Source organism: Dromiciops gliroides, chromosome 2 (assembly GCF_019393635.1).
Source record: "Dromiciops gliroides isolate mDroGli1 chromosome 2, mDroGli1.pri, whole genome shotgun sequence".
NCBI classification, from domain to species: Eukaryota; Metazoa; Chordata; class Mammalia; order Microbiotheria; family Microbiotheriidae; genus Dromiciops; species Dromiciops gliroides.
The window spans coordinates 148,543,045-148,565,426 of record NC_057862.1 but is presented as its reverse complement, the minus strand read 5'-3'; the positions used below and the strand labels follow the sequence as shown (position 1 = coordinate 148,565,426).

At 37.8% G+C, this 22,382-nt stretch overlaps 1 protein-coding gene across 1 annotated transcript in view; it reads left to right on the top strand.

The window, feature by feature from the left end:
• MTFMT (mitochondrial methionyl-tRNA formyltransferase) overlaps positions 1-21,851 on the top strand; it is a 31,567-nt gene extending 9,716 nt beyond the window's left edge. Inside the window, exons 5-9 of the mRNA XM_043988744.1 lie at positions 7,412-7,487; positions 8,467-8,558; positions 10,748-10,826; positions 11,682-11,764; positions 14,114-21,851. Of these exons, the coding sequence (XP_043844679.1) occupies positions 7,412-7,487; positions 8,467-8,558; positions 10,748-10,826; positions 11,682-11,764; positions 14,114-14,317 (534 nt within the window). The 3' untranslated portion in view covers positions 14,318-21,851. The remainder of the gene's footprint in view (positions 1-7,411; positions 7,488-8,466; positions 8,559-10,747; positions 10,827-11,681; positions 11,765-14,113) is intronic.
• Positions 21,852-22,382: the final 531 nt, after the last annotated feature.

The following is a 22,382-nucleotide window of genomic DNA, read 5'->3' as shown; positions in this document are numbered from 1 at the left end:
AATAGGTATATGTGGCTATACTGTAAAGTGCTCAAAGAAGACCAGTGTGCAAGAAGACTGGAAATATAGAAAGGGGCCAGGTTGTGAAGAGCTTTAAATCCCAAAATATTTGATCCTGGAGGTAATAAGGAGCCACTGAAGGTGATTATGAGGATCAAATGAGATGTAAAGGACTTTTCAGACCTCGAAGTGCTATATAGACTTATCATCATCATCATTATGACTGATAAAAATGTTCCCTGGAATTGGGCCAAGCAATGATCTCTGAGTTAGTTCACTAGAGAACTAAAGTTGATATGTGTGGTAAAAATTATTTGTGGTAAAGATTAATATCGAAAGTTTGCTCATGCTACTGAGCAGCTTTTGAAGGACCTCCCCTTTTGGGGAGGAAAATGTGAGGAACTTCCAGAACACCAACTCAAAAGTGACGGTGGGAAGGGAAGTTCACCCTCTGGCAGTTGACTTAGTCGTGGGCAGCGCTCTGGTGAGGGGAGTTCAGAAGCACGAATTTGGTGTTCGGTCTTGGGTGCACTGGTTCTCGGCCTGGCGGGCAGTTTGGGATTTGGTGAGTTTTGTAAAGGAAAATCCTAAATTCCTTTAAACTAGCTTAATCTCTGGGATCGCATAGACTAAGCTTAGATCTGACTATTCATCTGTGTTTCTACTTCCTTATTTCCTTAATTGGTTACACCTTTGTGGTCTAATTAATTCCCAAGCAATAAAACCTGATCCTTTATGAACTAAAGCTTAGAGGCTCCTTTTCTTATTGGCCTGGGAGATATATAGAAAGATATAGATGTTGATGTAGATGTAGATATAGATATAGATAGATATATAAAGGCAAAGTATAAAAGGGGGAGATTAATGCTCCATATATCCAATTTTGACTCTCACATATGGAACCATTGATAACTGCTCTTTGTGTCCAGCAATTCAGCAACTTCAAAATCCACTTAACTGTTCTATTTGTCCAGCCCACATATCTACAACTTGTCCATAGACCAGCACAAGGTACTTCTTCAGATGAGTAGCTAAAATCTAGGCATATTATAGCCAGTTTTCCCCTAGTCTATTATTCTAGAAATCCTATCATAAAAGGAGATGAAGTTAGTCTGTCCTGACCTATTCTTGATGAAACTATACTAGATTTTCTATAATTCAACTACCTGTGTTCAAAACCTTGGTGACCATGTCACTCCTCAGCTCAAGGAATTTCAATTTTCCCACACTGCCTTTAGAGGAAAATTCCCGTTTTGCTTTTAAGGCCCTTTCCAGTTGACTACAACCTCTGTCTATGGAATGACTACATAATACTCCCCTTGACACACTCTTTGTTCTGGCCAAATGGATTTCCTTACTATTCCCTTCAGTGGTAAGCCATTTCTGTACAGTTTGTCCCTGGTATTTGTAATGCTCTCCCCTCTTCCTCTTGGAAACCTTGCTTCCCTTCCAGGCTTAGCTAAATTGACATCTCCATCTAGAGCAAGAGTTCTTATCCTTTTTTGTGTCATGGACCCCTTTTGCTATCTAGTAAAGACTTTCTCATGTGAGATTTAAAATTGCATATACGAGCATTAAACTCCCCCTTTAACTTTTCCCTTATATATCTCCCAGACCACTAAGAAAAAGAAGCCTCTAAGCTTTAATCAGTGAGGGATTAGCTTTTATTGTTTGGGAATTAATTAGACAACAAACAGGTGATAGCGATTAGGGAAATAGGAAAGTAGAAATACAAATGAACAATCTTAGATCTAAGCTTAGTCTATATTCTTTTATAAAACTCACCGAATCCCAAAACTGCCTGTCAGGCCGAGAACCAGAGCCGATCACCAAAGCATGCACCATTACTGCTAAGCTGAGAAGCCAGAGTGAGTGAGCCAGAGAGCGAACTTCTGTTCTCCTCCCAGTTTTAAGTTGGCATCCCGGAAGTATGGCGCGCTTGGCCACGCTCTCCAGGCAGCAGCAGGAGTACGGCTGTTCATCACGGTCTCCTCCCCAAAAGGGTGGTCCTTCAAAAAGCCGCTTCAGTAGCATGCGCTCAACTCTTAAATGATTCAGCTAAAACTTCTGTTTTTTTACCACATACCCCCTTTGTTTCATTTGAAAATCGAATGAGTTTGCTCAATGAAACAGCCAAAAATAATATCTTATGCTAGCTAATAATATGTTAATATCAATATAGAAAAAGGGAGAGAGAAAAGTTTTGTCCAGACGGGCAGTCCCTCATGAACGCGACACTTTGACATTGGTCTTACAGAGGGAGGGCCTCTGCAGAGAGTACATGTTACAGATGGTATATAATATAACAGAAGGAGATAACAAAAACTAGCAAAACAAAACTGTTCATATAAAGTCTCTGAGTTTTCTTGTCTTCTTGAAGTGGTAAGATGTCATCAGGAGGAAGCTGGATTCTGGTCTGGAAAAACTGGACTCTGGACTCTGGTCTGGAAAGCTGCATTCTCTTCTTTAATTGTTTGAATTGCTGGATTTTTACTAAACCTTAGCATAGCATTGTCAATGATCAAATTAATAAATTCCATTACACTCAGAATATTATTTTAAATGCATAAAATAAAATACATAGGACTACAAAGGAAGCCAATTCTATCAGAATACCATTATCAAAATATTTCTAAAAACAATCTCATAGATCACAGGTTGAGAACCCTTGTTATAGCAACTTTTGCTGATTCCCCCCAGTTGTTAGTGCTATGTATGTCACTATATACTTTTTTTTTTTGGCGAGGCAATTGGGGTTAAGTGACTTGCCCAGGGTCACACAGCTAGTAAGTGTTAAATGTCTGAGGCCAGATTTGAACTCAGGTCCTCCTGAATCCAGGGCCGGTGCTCTATCCACTGCACCACCTAGCTGCCCACTGTATACTTTTAAAATAAATATTCTACATTTATTTACTTGTGAACATGTCTTCCCCATAAAATGTAAGTTCCTTGAAGGTAGAGACTGCCTCCTTTTTGTTTTTGTATTCCTATCACCTAGCACTGTTTTGGACACTTAGTAGGGGTTTAATAAAGCTTATTAACTGATTGACTTATCTCTTAACTCTTCCCTCATTTACATTTCTCTTATATAATAGTTTATAATGTCCTGTCAACTCTACAGTATTTCTCGTACCAACCCCTTCTTTTTCCCACTGACACCACTATAGTAAAGGCCCTCATTTCTACCTGCCCATACTGTTGTAGAATTTTATGTTGCCTCTCTCTCCCTTCTCCAAGACAGCCTTTACACTATTGTCAAATTAATCTTCCTTATGCATAAATCTGATCATTTTGCTCCTTTCCTCAAAAAACTTTTTTTTGATAAATTTTTTTAAGTAATTAATTTTTATTAACATTTTTATTTATAGATTTGAGTTCCAATTTTTATCTCTTGTTCCCTCCCTCCCCTCTGAGGCAGTAAGCAATCAGATATGGGTTATACGTGCGTGATTATGTAAAATGCTACCATATTAGTCATTTTGTACAGGAAGACTTAAATAAAAGAAAAAAATTAAAGAGTGAAAAACACTCTTCAGTCTGTGTTCAGTCAATATCAGTTCTTTCTTTGGAGGTGGATAGCATGTTTCATCAATAGTCCTTTGGGATTGTCTTGGATCATTGTATTGTTAAGAATAGTTGTCATTCACACTTCTTCATCCAATAATATTACTGTCTCTGGGCATGGGGTTCTCTCTTGGTTCTGCTCACTTCACTATTCATACACGTTCATACAAGTCTTTCTAGGCCTTTCTGAAATCAACCTGCTTATCATTTCTTATAGTAGAATAACATTCCATCACTATCATAAACCACAGCTTGTTAAGCCATTCCCCAATTGATGGGCATTCCATTCCCCAATTGATGGGCATTCCATTCCCCAATTGATGGGCATTCCTTTGATGTCCCATTCTTAGTCACCACAGAAAGAGCTGCTATAAATATTTTTGTACAAATAGGTCTTTTTCTCTTTGGGGGGGGGATGAAAAATTGATCAATTTTAAGAACCATTAACATATTATTGTTGTTCAGACGTTTTCAATTGTGTCCAACTCTTCGTTGACCTATTTGTGGTTTTCTTGGCAAAGAAACTGGAGTGGTTCCCCATTTCCTTCTCCAGCTCATTTTGTAGATGAGGAAGTTGAGGCACACAGAGTTAAATGACTTGCCCAGGGTCACACAGCTAATAAGTGTCTGAGGCCAGATTTGAACTCAGGAAGATGAGTCTTCCTGACTCCAGGCCTGGCTTTCTGTGCATTGCACTACCTAGTTCCCCGCCTCTCCATTAATATATAAAAATGTTGAAATATATGGATCAGAACCAGAGAGACAGTACAAGCAAAATCATAAGCTTTTGTTTATTAACAAACACCCTAAACTTCCTAAGAAACTAATCATAGAATTTACAGAACATAATTGGGGTGGGGGGAGGGGAATGTCCCCAAACCCCAGAAACAATTCATCAAAACAACATTAAAAACTGGTTGTAAAATATTGCATCTGACACTTTGCCTCTCGGTTATTTACCTGTGATAAAATAGACGAGACCTTGAACATTAACTTAAACAGGTCAGGTACACACCAGGGTTGCCTCCTGTATCAAGGATGAGATTTGTTGCTATGTTGTCTTCCTTTACATAATTGCAATCAGTATGTGTTCTTCACAGTCATTATTCCAAATGGCTCAGAAGTCTTCCATGCCCCTTTATTGTTAATGCCAGTCTGGCATTAACTCTTCCTTTCCTACCTCATCCTAGACTCTGTGCCTTAGCCAAACATCATTGCTCTTTACCTGGAACACGCCTACTACTTTTCTACATTGATGTCTCTGATTATACTATTTTCTGTGCCTGAATTATCCTTCCTCTCATTTTTACTCATTTGGGGGGGGGGGGGACGGGGTGGTACAGGGCAGTGAGGGTTAAGTGACTTGCCCAGGGTCACACAGCTAGTAAGTGTCAAATGTCTAAGGCCAAATTTGAACTCAGGTCCTCCTGACTCCAGGGCTGGTGCTTTATCCACTGCAGTGCCACCTAGCTGCCCCCTGTATCTACTCTTAAATTTTTGCGTTGTGTTTACTAATAGAATGCAAGCTTTCTTTTTTTTTGCGGGACAATGAAGGTTAAGTGACTTGCCCAGGGTCACACAGCTAGCAAGTATCAAGTGTCTGAGGCCGGGTTTGAACTCAGGTCCTCCTGAATCCAGGGCCAGTGCTTTATCCGCTGCGCCACCTAGCTGCCCCCAAGCTTTCATTTTAAACTTCATAACCTTAGTACCTGGCATAAAGCAGGTGCTTAAAAAACGCCTGTTGGTTAATGGGTGACATGAACCGTCTGAGATGAGAGAGGGCTTCCAGCTTCAGGGACTGCTGTGAGCTAAGGTACAAATCTGGGAAAATGAAAACACATAAAAGGAGAGCCGGGAGATATGTTTGACCCTAGCGCTGAGAGCATGCAAGAGAGTCCCATGGAAGGACTACAAAGGCAGTTTGTTGAGGAAGGCCTTCAGGACCAGACAAGGCATCTGGAGCTTTATTTGGTGAGCCAGTGTTTCCCAAACCAATTTGTTGGCAAAGCAGTCTGGGGCTTGACATTGACAGAATGTTAAGTGCGAGTCATCGGGGTCTGGGGATGTGGAATGCCTTTAGGATAAAGGGGGTCCAGGAAACTTTGGAGGAAAAGAGAGAAAATTAAACCTATTTTCATCCAAAAAATTGTTACATGTGAAGAGTATTTTATAAGATTTTAAAGGAAAAAGGTTGTTCGCATTGACATTTCTCTTGAAACTTTTATTCACCTTGTATAAAAGAGTGTTTCTATGGAGCACAGCTTTGTGAGCTGGAGGAAGCTGCTGAAAGATGTCAAAAAGGTTGTCATGAGAAAGGCCATTCTGGCAGCATTGTGATGAACGGGTTTTGGAGGAAGGTGAAGAAAATGGAGGCAGAAAGACCCATCATTAGGCTTTTGCAATAGCTCAGGTGGATGGCAATCAAGGAGGGTACTAAGGAGCTCTTACTGAGATTAGAGGAAAAGACGTGCTGAAATGAGAAATGTAGCACGGCCTGGTAACTGACTGTGGTAGGCAGCAAAGGAGAGACAACTACATCTTCAAGGTTGTGAGCACAAGGAGACTTCTGGAAGTGGTGGTACCACAAACAGAAGTAATGAAATCATAATGAGAACAGGCTTTGGAGGACAGAGTTCTGTTTTGGATGTGTTGAGTTTGAGGAAGTGCCTTGGCATAGTGAAGAAGGAGGAGGATGGATTTGTCAAAGATCCTGGGTTCAGATCCCAGCTTTGCCACTTACTATCCAAGTGACTTCTCTGGGTTTCCCTCATCTGTAAAATGGAAGGACCAGAAGAAAGGTTAGAACTAGATTAGATTAGATAATTTCTTAGGTCACTTCCATCCCTAAGCACACTGGATAAAGCACTGAGCCTGGAGTCAGGAAAACCTCAATTCAAGTCTGGCTTCAGACTCATCTTAGCTATGTGATCCTGGGCAAGTCACTTAACCTCCGTTTGCCTCAGTTTCCTCATCTATAAAATGAGAATAATAATAGCAACCAACTCTCGGTTGTGGTGAGGATCAAATAAGTTAATATTTGTAAAGTACTTTACAAATCTTAGAGTGCTATGTAAATGCTACTTATTGTTATTTATTATTATTATTACATCAGTGATTAAGTACTTGAAGGACATTTAAACAGGTATGTCCCATGGGTGGTTGGAGATGTGGTAATAGAACTCGGGTTCTAAGATCGTGGGTAGAGAATGGCTTTGGGGATCATCTTAATAGGTTAACATTTGTTAATATTTCTAGAAAATTGTACTCTGTAACCAAAGAGCTAGAGAAGCTTTGTTCTTAGACTATGTAAGGTCTTCCTGAAATTTGCATATTGAATAAGTTAGCAAATAAACATTTAGGCTTTAGCCTTTAGGATCCTTTAAAGCCCGCTTGACCAAGTTGAGTAGATCATACTGCTTTAAGGTCAACATGGGTTTATGACATTATATTGTATATGGTGAGTACATAATAATACCTTTCCAGTAAATGAATGATTATTTCCCATGTGGAGGAGCTAGCTCATAGAAGAAAAACTTTGCCTGAACTACACACTCTACACTCTTCATCTGAGCCACTGACTTTGATTCTCAAAGTTGTTGGTTCACCAGCCCAGGGACCTGGGATGACTGACACAGCACAACCTTACTAGAAAAACAGTAGTTCCACTGGTGTCATTGTCAGGTCGAGTGCCTTATTAAAAATTTTTGAGATAACATTTCAATAAAAAGCCAGTGTAGTAACTGACTCTTCTTCCTCATTCTCAGTTCTTTTAAAATAAAAATAAGATATGCAATATCAGAATTTGATGTTTTTATTGTAATATTAATTTTAATCTCCCTTTTTGTAGCTTATTTCAGTTTTGAGAAACTTGCCTGAAAGTTTAAAAAATGAAAGGCAGCAACCCACTGAAGGAGTAACATATGGTAAGTGCTAATTGCAGAAAATGCCACCTTGGACTGAACTCATCCATTGGTTTACTTGCTTGTCTCCCTCATTTGTATAAAAGGGTAAAGTTTTTTACCTTCAATAAATTTATACCTGGGCTGCTAACATACTGAAACCCCATAACCAAAACCTGCCCCAATGACCACATACCATAATGACTGAGTAGTCATTTCTTTATTCAAAACTTTATAATCTTGTTTTCACTCACAGAAGAGAAAAATGTGGTATTGTGGGATGAACTATATCCCAGAATGTTTTATTCTTGTTTAATTGTTGTTCTTTTTAAATTCACTCTTCTCTGAAGTTCAGCAGTTTGAAGGTGTATTTTTGTTTTGTATGTTTTGCAAATAAAAAGGTTGAATTTTAAATGACATATCCAATATCATGACAACTAAAATTTAATCAAGAATACCATTTCCCAGATTGCACTATCAAAGAACTGAATCAAACTGGCACATAATCTTATGATTTCACAGAAGAATTGTGTCCCTATTTACTTTTTTTGGGGGGGGGGTAGGCAATGAGGGTTAAGTGACTTGCCCAGGATCACACAGCTAGTGTGTCAAGTGTCTGAGGCCGGATTTGAACTCAGGTCCTCCTGAATCCAGGGCTAGTGCTCTATCTACTGCGCCACCTAGCTGCCCCTCTATTTACTTTCTCTTTAATTTTGTTTAAACAGAATCATTTATTGCTTGGTATATATGTCACGGTGATTGTTACCCTTGAGGACTAGGGTGTTTTGAGAGAAGTGGAATATATATGAATTGAGACAGTTCTATTCATAAGCATGAAATTCAAGAGTTAAACAAAATCTCTTTAAGTGCCTACAGTGGCAGAGCACTAAGCTACACCAGAGGGAGATCCAAAATTTAGATTAGACTTAGTCCATGCTCTTATAGACTTTATAGTCTATTAGGTGTGAAAATAACAATTTTCATTATTGGCATTGTTTTTAAGCTCCCAAGATCTCTGTTGCTATGAGCTGTGTAAAATGGGAGGAACAAACTCCAGAGGAAATATTCCGGCTGCAGCGTGCCATTGGCAGCATGGTAAGGCATCTTTTGATAGTTATTTGTAAAATCACTCTTTCAGATATTTGAATGAGGACTGAACTGTGCATAACTAAATTCAGGAATATAGTATTAATATATAATTATATGTGATAATATATAATAACAAATATCTTTTTTTTTTGGTGAGGCAATTGGGGTTAAGTGACTTGCCTAGGGTCACACAGCTAGTAAGTGTTAAGTGTCTGAATCCAAATTTGAACTGAGGTCCTCCTGAATCCAGGACTGGTGCTCTATCCACTGTGCCACCTAGCTGCCCCATGAATATCTTAAATATAAACAGAAGATTGACTTGTTTTCATACTCAGTAAAGTTATTAGATCTCACACATTTCTGTAAGTGTACTGAAGTTATAATACGTTACTTTTCTATTTGTTTTTTTTGTTGTTTCTTTTTTGGGTGAGACAGTGAGGGTTAAGTGACTTGCCCAGGGTCACACAGCTAGTAAGTGTCAAGTGTCTGAGGCTGGATTTGAACTCAGGTCCTCCTGAATCCAGGGCCGGTGCTTTATCCACTGCTCCACCTAGAATACATTACTTTTCAAACACTTGAATTCGATTACCCAATTTCTGCTCGTTCTATGCCCATTTTCCTATCAAAGGTGTTCTAAAGCTCCCATGAAGGCATAGCCTAAAATGTGAATTTCTAGAAACTTGTCTCTGCATATTCTGAATATCCTTTACAGTGCCTAATGCATTTAGAGCTCTTAGTAAACTTAAATCTTAATCAGTAATAATGTAATGAAAACAGTAATAAATTAATAGAAATAATGTTTCAGAAACATTTTGAGGCTCCAAAAGAGGTGTTTTCTAGATGAAAATATGAAATGGATAACCAATTTATATTCAGTCTTAGTGTAGTTTTAAGCTATTAGAAGAATATTTAAATAAGACTTCTGGGATACCCTAATTTTTTTTCATGAGTGGGTAGAGAAAAAATGATAATAATAGCCAATATTTAAATAACACTTCAAGGTTTTCAAAATGCTTTATATATATATCAGCATCTGAGTCTCACAATAAACCTGTGAGGTAGATGCTACTTTACATGCCATTTTACAAATAAGGAAACTGAGGCCAAGACTAAGTAATTTGTCCAGATTCATACAGCTAGTAAGATCTCAGACAGTATTGGAACTTGTTTTTTTCTGACTTATATGTCTGTCAATACATAGTGACTTAGAAAACCACACATTAGCATTATTTCTATTTTTTTGTATTTTTTATTTATTTTTTAAGCTATTTCTCAATTACATTTTAATCTGGGCTGAACTCCTGACCCCCTGCATCATACCATGTAGCTTAGCTACCAAAGGTCAGAAATGACCAGTTCTCAAAGTGTGAAAGTGTGTTGTAGAAATCAGTGTTATACTGTTGGAAGTGGGGGGAGGAGATGAGTATTTATTAGACCTTCAGCTTTTCAGATATCTTTGGTTTACTTAAATTCCTAAGTGTTTTCAGAAACTTAAGTTTTCTAAAACCTTAATAAACTCTATTGTGTTACACAGAAGGAACCAAAAAAGCTGTTTTTTAAATCTTAAAAAATCTTAGCCCCACAGTGTGTGAAATTGAATTGCGATTCCTTTAAAAAGTATTTACTACCTTAAAGAAAATCTGTGGTTTTTACTTTAAGAATTTGTTTTAACAGAACAAAGAATTGGTCTTTCTAACATCCTAAATCAGAACAGGTGGCTATTGAACTTAAAGCTGTCTCAGGGCATGTGTGTCTCCACATGCTCTTATTACCACCTGCTCTACGGCATGAAACAGATGTAGGTCCTTCAGCCACCTGTTCTGATTCAGTGTATTTGGGAGATAAAGTCTTTCTATATGTTCTTTTAAATCCTAGAAATAAACCAAACAGTTTATTATGTACATATGCAATTAGTCCAGTGCCCATAGCACTCATCACCATCCTATCCCAGGTGTTCAGCAAATGCTTTTTGATTATTTTTCTTGAATGGGGTCTTATATATCCTATAACCCAATTCCTTGTGTTAAAGAAGGATTGACTACATTTATAACCTATTCAAAAAGGCTTAGGTAACATTTAGATTGATTCTCTGTTTCCTTCAGTAAAAGAAGTAGAATTAGATAAACATCTAATAATTGATGAGAAGTTTTGGAGCTGTGTGTTCCTTCTTCATCCCGATTTTGCATTCTTTTCAGATTCCATTGCAGACACTCTGGATGGGTAGCACCATTAAACTTCTGGATTTGGTGGAAGTTAACACTTCAGGCCTTGCGGGTACTAACTTTTAAATCATGAAAATAAAAATGTTTTCCCTTGGTAACCTAACTGAAAATGTATTATCTTCAGGTCAGACTTGCCTGAAATGTAATTTTTATAGGAAAATCAAGTTTGTCTCATTATGATTTCATTAATTAGACAGAGTTGGCAGTATTTTCCTTGGAGTGAACAAGTGGTCTGATAAATTTCATCCTGGTGAATGGCATAAATGAAAATCCATGGGCAGTTTGTTGAATATTTTGGGGGGGAGGGCTTTTCAGCCACAAATTATACAGTCCTACTGTCCTCACTTTCAGGCCAGTTCCAGACCCATCAGTACCTTCCTCCTACATGGGTCTCATTTGAGATTTGCGGTATCATCCCTTTTATCTCCCTTTCCACAAGTCAGTAGTTATATCAAAAAATGGTCTCTTGGCCTGGTCACTAATTATATCTTTAACAAGAGACTCATGGGGCAGCTAGATGGTGCAGTGGATAGAGCACCAGTCCTGGAGTCAGGAGTACCTGAGTTCAAATCCAGCCTCAGACACTTAATACTTAACTAGCTGTGTGACCCTGGGCAAGTCACTTAACCCCAATTGCCTCACTAAAAAAAACAACAAAAAAACCCCAAGAGACTCATTCTGTCCTTTGTATTAGAAAACTTCTGATTATGTTAATGAATCACACAGGGCCCATACTTTCAGCTCTTGGTATATAAAATGGGATTGTTGGGCCAACACGGAGAGCTTTTCATATCCAGTGTCAGGTCTTTGAAGACCATTTAAAAAACTTTCCCCCTCATGTTCATTAAGCAGCTATAAAGCTGCAAGAATATTTGCTCCTTTTATTTTTCTCTCTTTCCTTTTTCAGATCAGAAAGTAATGGGACAGTCTGTTCTTCCAGGAACAATAACATACCACAAACAGTCACAAATACTCTTGGTTTGTTGCAAGGTACAGTTTTCTTTCCTCTTGTGATATCTCACTTGGTTATCTTTATCATCTTGGGCATGTACACACATAATTGCTTATCCCTTTTGTTATATCAAATAGTTTTAAACAGTAAAGAAACTATCTTCAATTTTCTTCAAAGCCATTTAATCAAAAGCATAATTTGTTAAATGACATTAACCAGTACAGTTTAGTTGAGCACTCACTGCTAACTGAAAATCTGAAAGGCTATACAACAACAAATTTAATAAACATTAAACTAGATTCCTTTTATGTAATGCACTGTGCTAGATTCAGGGGAAGAAATGGCCACCACTATACTTCAGGCTCAGCATACCTTTTGCCTAGACTATTGACCTCGTGATTTCTTTACCTATTTCTAAGCTTTCCCCTCTCTCACCTATCTTCCTCCTATATATCTACCAAAATAATATTGCAAGATACTCCCCTGCTCAGAAACCTTCACTAGCTCCCTGATGTTTCTAGGATAAAATATAAACTACTCATCTTGACATTTAAGCTTCTCCATTCACCTTTACAACCTTATTTCACATTGCTCCCCTTCATACATTCCATTTTCCAGCCAAAATGGACTGTTGTTCCCTTAACAGTCAATCACTCATCACTCCATCTTGCCTGTCTGCATTTTTGCAAGCTGTCCCCCATGTCTCTATCTCTGCCTCTCAGAATCCTTAGTCCTTCAGCACTAAGCTTATGTGCTACCATCTCTTCAGGGAATTCTTCCCAAGAACCCCCAGTTGTGAATACTCAGCTTATTGTTTATTTCTTATCACTGTACATATCTATCCACTAATAGAAAGTGAGCTTCCACAGGTCAGGTAATGTTTCGGCTTGGTTTTTATATTCCCAGAACCTCTCATAATATCTCTTTTTTGGGGGGTGGGGGTGGGCAATGGGGGTTAAGTGACTTGCCCAGGGTCACATAGCTAGTAAGTGTTAAGTGTCTGAGGCCAGATTTGAACTCAGGTCCTCCTGACTCCATGGCCGGTGCTCTATCCACTGCGCCACCTAGCTGCCCCTATCATAATATTTCACATTGTAGAAATGTAATAAAAGTTTGTTGAATTGTATGTTGGGTGCACAAGGTACAGTCCTTTCCCATGAGGAGTTTTAAATTGTATGAAAGGGTGGCAAGCATCTAGAATACGATAATGGAGAGTATATAGAATAGTTCTTTTTGATACCTAGAGGAGAAGAGATGATATTCACTGATTTAAGTTCTTTCTCAGGGAGGAAAATGCTTTTTGTTTTGCATTCCTAAATAGCATAGCTTTCATTCATAGCACAAAATTACAGTCATTTTGAAATCTGTAGTTGTTTTATTCTTGATTGACTTGCTATTTAGGATTGGTGGAGACATGATTCCTGGACATTTTAATACACATTTAGGTTAGGCTCAGATATGAACCTGGCATAGTTACCCTGAAAGACTGCTTGGAATTTTCACTTAATTATTATTTCTGATCTCCCCTCAATTCAAATAGACTTTCTCTTGTTAAGGGTTAAAATTCTAGCTAGTCTGTCTAAAATATCCAATGAGTGGTCGCCAATAAATTATAAGTTTTAGCAAGAGTTAGACTTTTAAGCATTTATTAAGGAGAATAAGAATTTGGTAAAGAGAGAGAAAAGGCCTAGATTCCTATCTATTAAAGAGAGAGCACATTTCTAGCTCCGCTCTTCACCAGAGTCCAAAGGAAAGAGAGTGAGACCGAGCGCCAGTCTCTTCCTTCCTCCTCCCACTAGCCCGCCTCACTTCCTGACGCCAAAGAAAAGACTCCTGGTCTTGCCCTCAAAGACCTTCACTTCATGGGCGGAACTCTTCTACAGTAAGTCTCCAGCAGGTGGCGTCATTCCAATCATTACACTCTTGATTTTATTGACTATATATACCCTGGCATTTATCCATGTTTTGGTTTAACATTTTTTATTCTACTATCTGTATGTTATGTGTATGCATTCTGGTTTTGTACCTGTCCCTCCTGCCTTTATTAATACACTCATGTAGGGTAGGACTGTATTTATGTAACTGGGCTGAAGCATTTAGGGCTGAGCCTTACATGGTTAGACACTAAGGAAATAATTGTTTAAGAATATCTATCAAGGGGCAGCTAGGTGGCGCGGTGGATAGAGCACCGGCCCTGGAGTCAGGAGTACCTGAGTTCAAATCCAGCCTCAGACACTTAACACTTACTAGCTGTGTGACCCTGGGCAAGTCACTTAACCTTAATTGCCTCACTAAAAAAAAAAAAAAAAGAATATCTATCAAACAAAGCTTTGCTATTCTGCTATAACTGCCAGGTCTTACTGCCATGTATCTTATCCTTTCTGCAGGGTGGCTGGATTGGTGTACGGTCAATTATATTCAAGAAAAAACTTACAGCTACTGATTTCTACAATGGTTATTTGCACCTTTGGTTCCAGCAGAATTCCCATGCCCAGTTGAAGGACTGCAGATTTCAAACTCTCAACCTTACAAAAAAGAAACATGGGGAAAAATCTAAATTGTTGCTGTGCAACAGTGCATTGAGTATTTAGGGAAAGGATGGACAAAAAAAAAATCTTTCTGTAATTTAAGAAATCTCATTTATTAGGAAACACCACTTCATTTGCTAAGGCAGCACTGTTCTGGGAAGAGAAGGTTGTTTGCTACTTTGGATTTTAAAACCATCAACAGCTTTTTCTTTACAAAAACCTTGTCTACTTTAATGGCTAAGGTAATTTATTAATAAACACATTTTTGTTTTATTCAGGAGTAAATAAAATTGTGTGCTATTGCAAAATGGATAAAATTACCTATCATTCCAAGAGCATATACAGTTCATTGATATGTTTATGGATATAGGTGTGCCATACTTTACCCACTGAATGTGTGCTTTAAAAACTGTTTGTGGGGCAGCTAGGTGGCGCAGTGGATAAAGCACCAGCCCTGGATTCAGGAGTACCTGAGTTCAAATCCGGCCTCAGACACTTAACACTTACTGGCTGTGTGACCCTGGGCAAGGCACTTAACCCCAACTGCCCTGCAAAAAAAAAAAAAAAAAATTAAAAAAAAAAACCTTTGTAAACTCAATTTTTGAAAATTGAATTATTTCCCCTTTAAGATGTTTTATACTTTTAGAGGCTATGCTTTAATTCCATTTCTCAGTGATCTTTAGTTAGTAGTGAACTTTAGGTTTCTCTCCCCTCCTTCACCTCCAGCTTCCTTACAGGTAACTAATATATAAGTAAACATTTAAATACATGAGGAGAGCTCATTCACTAAGAGCTTGTTTCTTTATGAATCCTCTTATAAAGCAGAAAAATCCTTCTGTAATATGAATAATTACTGAAAATTAGTTTGATGAATTCAAAATTGAAGTATCTATATCTTATCTTTTTTGCCTCCAAGAATGGAGTGGAAGGAGCTTTTATCACCTTTTGGATTTCTGTTTGGTGACATAATCAACTTCCCAGATTTTCCTTTCTGAGTTCCCATCAGATAAATCCTATCTCACAATACAGAGTTATCACTTTGTATCTATTTACTTATATTCCCAAATGAAGAGGGACTGGTAGATTTGATGCCTTTGAGGGTTAAATTTCCAGAGTGGTGATTCCTGGAAAGTATCTGCAAGATGAGGTGAAGTCCCTTATCCAAGGCCATACAAGCTGGTAGCCAAGTTGGGAATTTCTAGAACCCAGATGTTCTGACTCCAACTCAGTGCTCTTTCTATCACCACAATTGATTTTTCCAATAAAGTAAAACAAATTATATTAAGTACCACAACTCCTATTTTTCTGAAGTGAGGAATCATATTAAAAAGGTAGTTAGCAAATTCTCTGCCCCAAAGTGGCCTTAAATCTAAAAAGAGAAATTGAGCAAATGCTATCTAGGGATATAAAAGCAAATGACTTAAAAAGAAAACATATTAAAAGGCTATAGCATGCACTGAAGTATATTTGGATGGGAGGAAAGGAAGAACAAAAAAGAGGTAAATGATTAGGTTAATATCAGGTTATTGGGGGCAGCTAGGTGGCGCAGTAGATAAAGCACCGGCCCTGGATTCAGGAGGACCTGAGTTCAAATCCAAACTCAGACACTTGACACTTACTAGCTGTGTGACCCTGGGCAAGTCACTTAACCCTCATCACCCCACCAAAAAAAAATCATGTTATTAAACTCCAAAACTCAGACTTGAGCAGAGTTCTAAAAGCAGTTTACCTGAGAAGGAATAGGGAAGGAGTTTCCACACATTGACTATATACAGTGTGAGTATCTCACTTGATGAGACCACTGGTTTCAGACAAAATTGAAATGTTATGGGAGAGGTCAGTGCACCCTACCAAGTGACCTAGCATATTCCTTTATCATTAGAGAGCAGTCCCTCAAACAGTTACAACTTAAAATGATGCTCAGAAGCTCCCTAACAGGGAGCTAACTTGGGCAGCCTTTTAGCCCCATCACATAATTTACATTTACCAAAGGTCCACATTCTGCCTTAGGCCTGAAGAGAATTCACTGCCCAAATTGTAAGGGAATTTCAGAATCTCTGAATTAAACAGGCCCTGAAACCATGTAGTCCCACCCACATCTGAACAAGAATCATTTAGGCCTGACAATTGGTCCTCTAATCTTTGTCCATTTCACTTTTGGATAGTTGTCATTCTTAGGAAATATTTCCTTACATTAAGCCTAAATTCATCTCTGCAGCTTCTGTCTATTGCTCCTAGTTCTTTCTTCTGGTGCCAAGTAGAACAAGTTCAACATCTCTCGGAGCAGTCCTTTAAATATTTCAAGAAAGCTATAATAGCTTTCTCTGGCCTTTTCTTCTATCCTGAAAGAAATCCTGAAAGACAGTTCCCAGCACCATCCATCTTATTAGCAGGGCTACCATTTGCCAAAAAATGGGATCAATGGCCTTTCAATGACCAAACACCCCAAATTAGGGATGATACCATCTTTTATAGTGATCAACAAGATGACTGAACAAAATCTCAAGCAACACAGGTGTGTCTTCTGATTGGCTAGACATTTTAATGAGGAGGTATGATGAATGTTAGCTCCCAATTCCATCACAGGGCGGTGAGAGCAATTCTCAGGTGACTGAAGTTGCTACAACAGTTTTAAATTGAGATTGACTTTTAGGTCAAGATTCTCTGAAAATTGGATGATTGGTGAAATTACAAGTCACGAGAATAGAATTGTTAGCCAAGTGACCAGAGGTTACCTGAATGAACTTGTGAGAACAAGGGATTTGGGCACATACAGTGAAGGAGAATATTAAATCTATGCTAGCTTGATTAAGTATTAAAATGAAATTAAAATCAGTTTTCAGTTTCACACTTCTCCAGGTTAAACATCCTTAGTTCCATCAACTCATCCACGTATGGCATCATTTCAAGCACGACTCCTAAAATGTGCCTCCCTTACCTCCAAACTTAGTGATATTCCAGGTGCGATAGGGCCAGGGCACCTGTCAATACAGACTTCAGATTCTACTAATTCTCTTGGTTGCCATATTATACATCACTGCCATATCAGTTTGAAGTCCACTAAAAACCTTAGTCCTTTTTCAGACACACTGCTGTCTCATTATACCTTCCATCTTGCACTTGTCAGCTGGGTTGTTTTGTTTTTTTTTTTTAACTCAAGGGTAAGAGTTGACATTTATCCCTATTAAATTTTATCTTGCTATATCTGGCCCATTGTTCTTACCTGCCAAGATCTTTTTTAATTTTGTCATTCTTCCAGTGTATTAGTTATTCCTTCTCCCATCTGAGAGCAAGCTTGGTGACTCAATGGATAGAGTAGGGTGCTGGGCCTGCAATCAGGAAGACCTGAGTTCATATATGACTTTAGACACTGTAGCTGTGTGTTAGTTCAAATCCAGTCTCAGATACTTACTAGCTGTGAACAAGTCACAATCTGCCTCTCAGGGTTATAAAGATCTAATGACATAATATTTGTGAAGCACTTAGATATAAACTTTAGCTATCATCATTATCATTAGATTTATATCCTTTGCAAAATACATAAGAAAGCTATCTGTGCCTCAAAGCATTGATGTTAAATTATACTGGGCCAAGCAAATCCCTGGAATACCTAAGAGACCCTCCACGTTTACATGGAACTAATAATGACAGTAATTTTTGTTGTTCAGTTGTGTCCAACTCCTCGTAACTGTTCATGGTATTTTCTTGGCAAAGATACTGGAGTGGTTGGCCATTCCCTTCTCCCATAGATCTGTTTGTCAGGCAATCAGGATCACACAGCTAGGAAGAGTCTGAGGCTGAATTTTAACTCGGGTCTTACCTGACTCCAGGTGCAGTGTTCTATCCACTGAGCCTCCTCTAAGTTCTAAGCTTATCTCTTTTTATCTGGAACTACAGCTCTTTTGGTTGTCACAGTAACACCATCGAGCAGTAGTTTCTGAACTTTGTGTAATAGCATCCTTTTTTAAAAACAAAAAAATATTTCCCCCATACACCTTTCATAAAACATTCTCAGTTTTTATTTTATTCAGATTAAATGATAAATCTATTGCAATTTTTATAGCACAAAAATTATCCTTTCCCCTGGACACTAACATTTGCTTTTAGATAGTAAGGAACCAAATAAACTTGTAAATAAACTTAAGAATATTTTCCTTGAGGAAATATTTCAACGGTATTTTTGTAACTTTATATCCTTTATATTTTATATATATATATATATATATATATATATATACACACATATACATATACCTTATTTTAATTGTTTCTATTATTTCTCTTCCTCAAAAGTTAAAAAAAAGTTTCAATTTACTGCTTGTTCTTTAGCCAGGGAACTTGGATTGCTGGGTAGTTATTCAGTGTCATTCTGCTTTATTATTTGACATTCCATAGAGTTCAGCAGATAAAAGTTGTACTAGAATCCAGGCCTCCTGAATCCATTAATATGTGTGTGTTTGTATGTATATGTATAAATGTGTATATACATATATGTTTATATATGTATTTGTGTAATTACTAATTTAATTAGGAATGAGAACAGGACCTGAAAATTTCAAATACATAGAAAGTTCCTGGTGTGGCTCTCCCTCTACTCATGCAGGTCAGCACCTTCTCCATAACATAGTATTAGTGAGTTGCCTAGGGTCACACAGCCAGTGTATAAGAGATTCTATTTGAATCCAGCCAGTTCTCATACATTACAGCAGGGCTTCCCAACCTTTCTCCATCCCTATGACCTTTGGCTTTCAGTAGTCTTCTCTGTACTCCCCATTCAATGTGAGAATAAAGAAATTCTTGAGTTCACCATGCCTACACACATAAAAAAAAACATTTATCTCAATAGGATAATACCATTATTTACCAAATATTCCCTGGATTCCTTTGATAAGCTCCTATCCCAGCTTGGGAACATCTATGTTATGGCATGCCACCTCTATGCATTGTAATGAACTATATATAGGACCTTACATGGTGTTTTGTAGTCTGTTTTGTATGCATCCTTGTTAAATAGCATTTCCTTATGACAGACTAGAACAGCCATCCAATTTCTTTTTTTAGTTCTACAACTTCTGAACTTTGTGATCGATAGCACAATGCTACGTTGGTGTATGCAAATGAAAACAACTGCAATTTCACCTCATGTGATACAAATTGGCAAAGAGGATAAAAAGGGAGTCACGAGCATTGGAGGGATTATGAAAAGCCAGGCACACAAATAACAGCACTGTTTGGAGCTGTGAATTGATCCAGAAGACAATTTGGAATTATGTGAGGAAAGTGACTAAACAGTTCCTATTTCTTTGACTCAGCAGTCCTACTAATGAGCATATATCCCCAAAGAGGTAAGAACCCAGAAAGAAGAGCCCTATATCAAAATATTCACAATAACTATTCTGGTAGCAGGAAATGGGAAACAAAGTGGGTGCCCATCAACGAAGGAAGAGCCGGACAAACTGGTATGTGAAAGTAATGGAATGTCATTGTGCAGTAATGTGAGAAATTCAAAGAAACATGGGGAGATTTTGTGAACTGATGTACAACAAGCAGAATAAGAAAAATGTACATGGCCATCAATGTGAATGAAAATTGAGTAACTGAAAAGGTTACAGATAATGTAACATGCCCTCCCCTCCTCTTGATAGAGAGGCAAGGGACTAAGAGAGCAAACATTACCTGTGTTGTCAGATGCAGTCACTATCAGTAATTTGCTTAACTCTTTGTCACAAGAGTGGCAGGGGGGCAGGGGGACGAAGAATGACATATCCAGAAATTACTCTTTTAAAAACAAGACAAAAATGAATTTTTTTTCCCCTAAAAACAAAAATCCAACACAATGTAAAGGGAAGGTTTGGTTTTGACAGTGAGGAATTGGCATTTGTATTCAGTGTTGGGTCTGACATATGTACTTTCATAACACTGCAGTTGTTTGTCTTCCTGGGAATCTCTCAAATAGTGACAGCTTTAAATTGAGATTACTCCTTTTAAAAAAAAATACAAAACAGGTTTTCTGTTCCTTGTCTTTCACATGCCTATTCATCAGGAAGTTTTTTACTGTATGTGGGGTTGGCAGTAAGACGTACTGCTTTGGAAATTCTGAGAATCCATAGGGTTGTTTGTTAAAAGCATACATCATGGACATTTCAATTTTCAAGTGAGTTTCTAACAGATGACAGTATTGTGAGAGCCATCTGGTGGACCCTACCCACAACAGCTGCCAGCCCTCTCACTAACTATTTAAATCAACAGTGAGTGATTTTTTTGTATCCCAGCCACGAAGTCTCCTCGTGCTTAAGTGGGCTTCTGTCTTGAAAAATATGCTACAAACAGTTGTGATTTAGGGGCAGCTGGAACATACAGATAATAAATATATCTTATTCTTGTAAAGAATTAGAGAATATGCCTACCATTTGTTATTGCATAATTAAAAATACAAATGTCAGCACATCAGTAATGTCATTTCAAGGAAATACAATCAAATTAATGTATTTGGTCCAAATGTTATCTTTAATATAATGATAAAAGACAAGGACAGTTTTTACAGTATATATAGATAAGGCTTGGCAAGTATGGATGTACCAGTAATTTGTGTCCTGAAGGTTTAGTTGTAGCTGGCAGAAGGGGTGGGTAGCACTAGGTTTAAATGATATGTAATTGTGATACAAGATTGATCCTGGAAAAGAGTTGAGAAAAGATAACCTTTCTTTGCAGAGGTGGGAACTCCTGTAGACATTGGCAGATGCAGTTACCAAGTTACCTGATTTTCATGAACTGCTTTTTTTCCTTATTTTTTCTTCTTTGATATAAGGGCTTGGCTCATTGAGGGTGGGTCGAATATGTTAAGGTAGTTAAAGCCAAAAGATATTTTAAAATATATAACTTTATAGTCGGAAGAAAAGTTTAAGATTATCTCATAAAATAATAGACTACTAATAATAGTTCATATTTATATATTAGTTTACAAATCCATTTTCTCAATAACCTTGTGAGGTAGGTTTTGCAAATTAGGGATGTGGAAATTGAGGCATAGTTTGATTAAGTGATATGCCTAGTAAGTATCTCTAGTAAGTATTGGAGCTGGGACCTAAACCCAGGTGGTCTAACTCAAAATCTAAGTCTTCGTTCTGGACACTATGATTAAAATTGTATTAGCTTTTGGGGGCTGCCAAGTTATACCACTGACTTGTATTGAGTTTCCAAGTCCTATGTCCTCAGCAGATGAACTGTTTTCTAACGACTTCTTGACCTTGTACTCCTGTAGTTAAATTTTAACCTATTCTGTTTGGGCCATAATTGTATTAAAAGTTATTTTATCTTTTGTTTTTTATATCTGTATATCCCATATATCCCTCCCAGAGACCCATCCCTTATAACCAAAAAAATTTTAAAGGAGAAAAATTTCAATAAAACCAATAGTTTTTAAAAGTTTGGCATTATAAGTAGTGTTCCACACTGGTGCTTTTTGGCTTTTTATATCCTTCCTTTGGGGGTCAAACTTGGTTATTATAGTCTCACAGTATTCAGGTTTTTAAAAAATTATTTTGTTGTACTTCTTCCATTTTCTTTGTTGTAATTAAATACTTAAATATATCACTTGCCTAGTTGTTTCACTTTGCATTATTTCAGATGTCTTCCCATGCCTTTCTAAAATCATCAACAAATTCATTTCTTACAGCATAGTAATATTCTATTACCTACATGTCAAGTTATTGAGCTTTTATTTATTAAGCACCTACCATGGGCCAGGCACTGAGCTAAGTTCTGGAGAAACAAAGAAAAGCAAAAATCACTCACTTACTCTCACGGAGCTCACAGTCTAATGGGGAGGACAAACAAAACATATACAAGATATATTGGGGGTAATCACAAAAGGTAGCTACTAAGAATATGGAAGACCAGAAAAGACTTCTCAAAGAAAGTGGGACTTTAGCTGAGACTTGAAAGAAGCCAGAGAAACCAGGAGGTGATGGGGAGGAAGTGCATTCCAGGTATGGGGTGGGGCTCTAGCCTATGAAAAAGCCTAGTCAGGAGATGGAGTATGTGTATAAGGAACAGTAAGGAGGCCAGCATCACTTGATGGAAGTGTATGTGATGGGGAATTATGGTTTAAGAAAACTGAAAAGGTAGA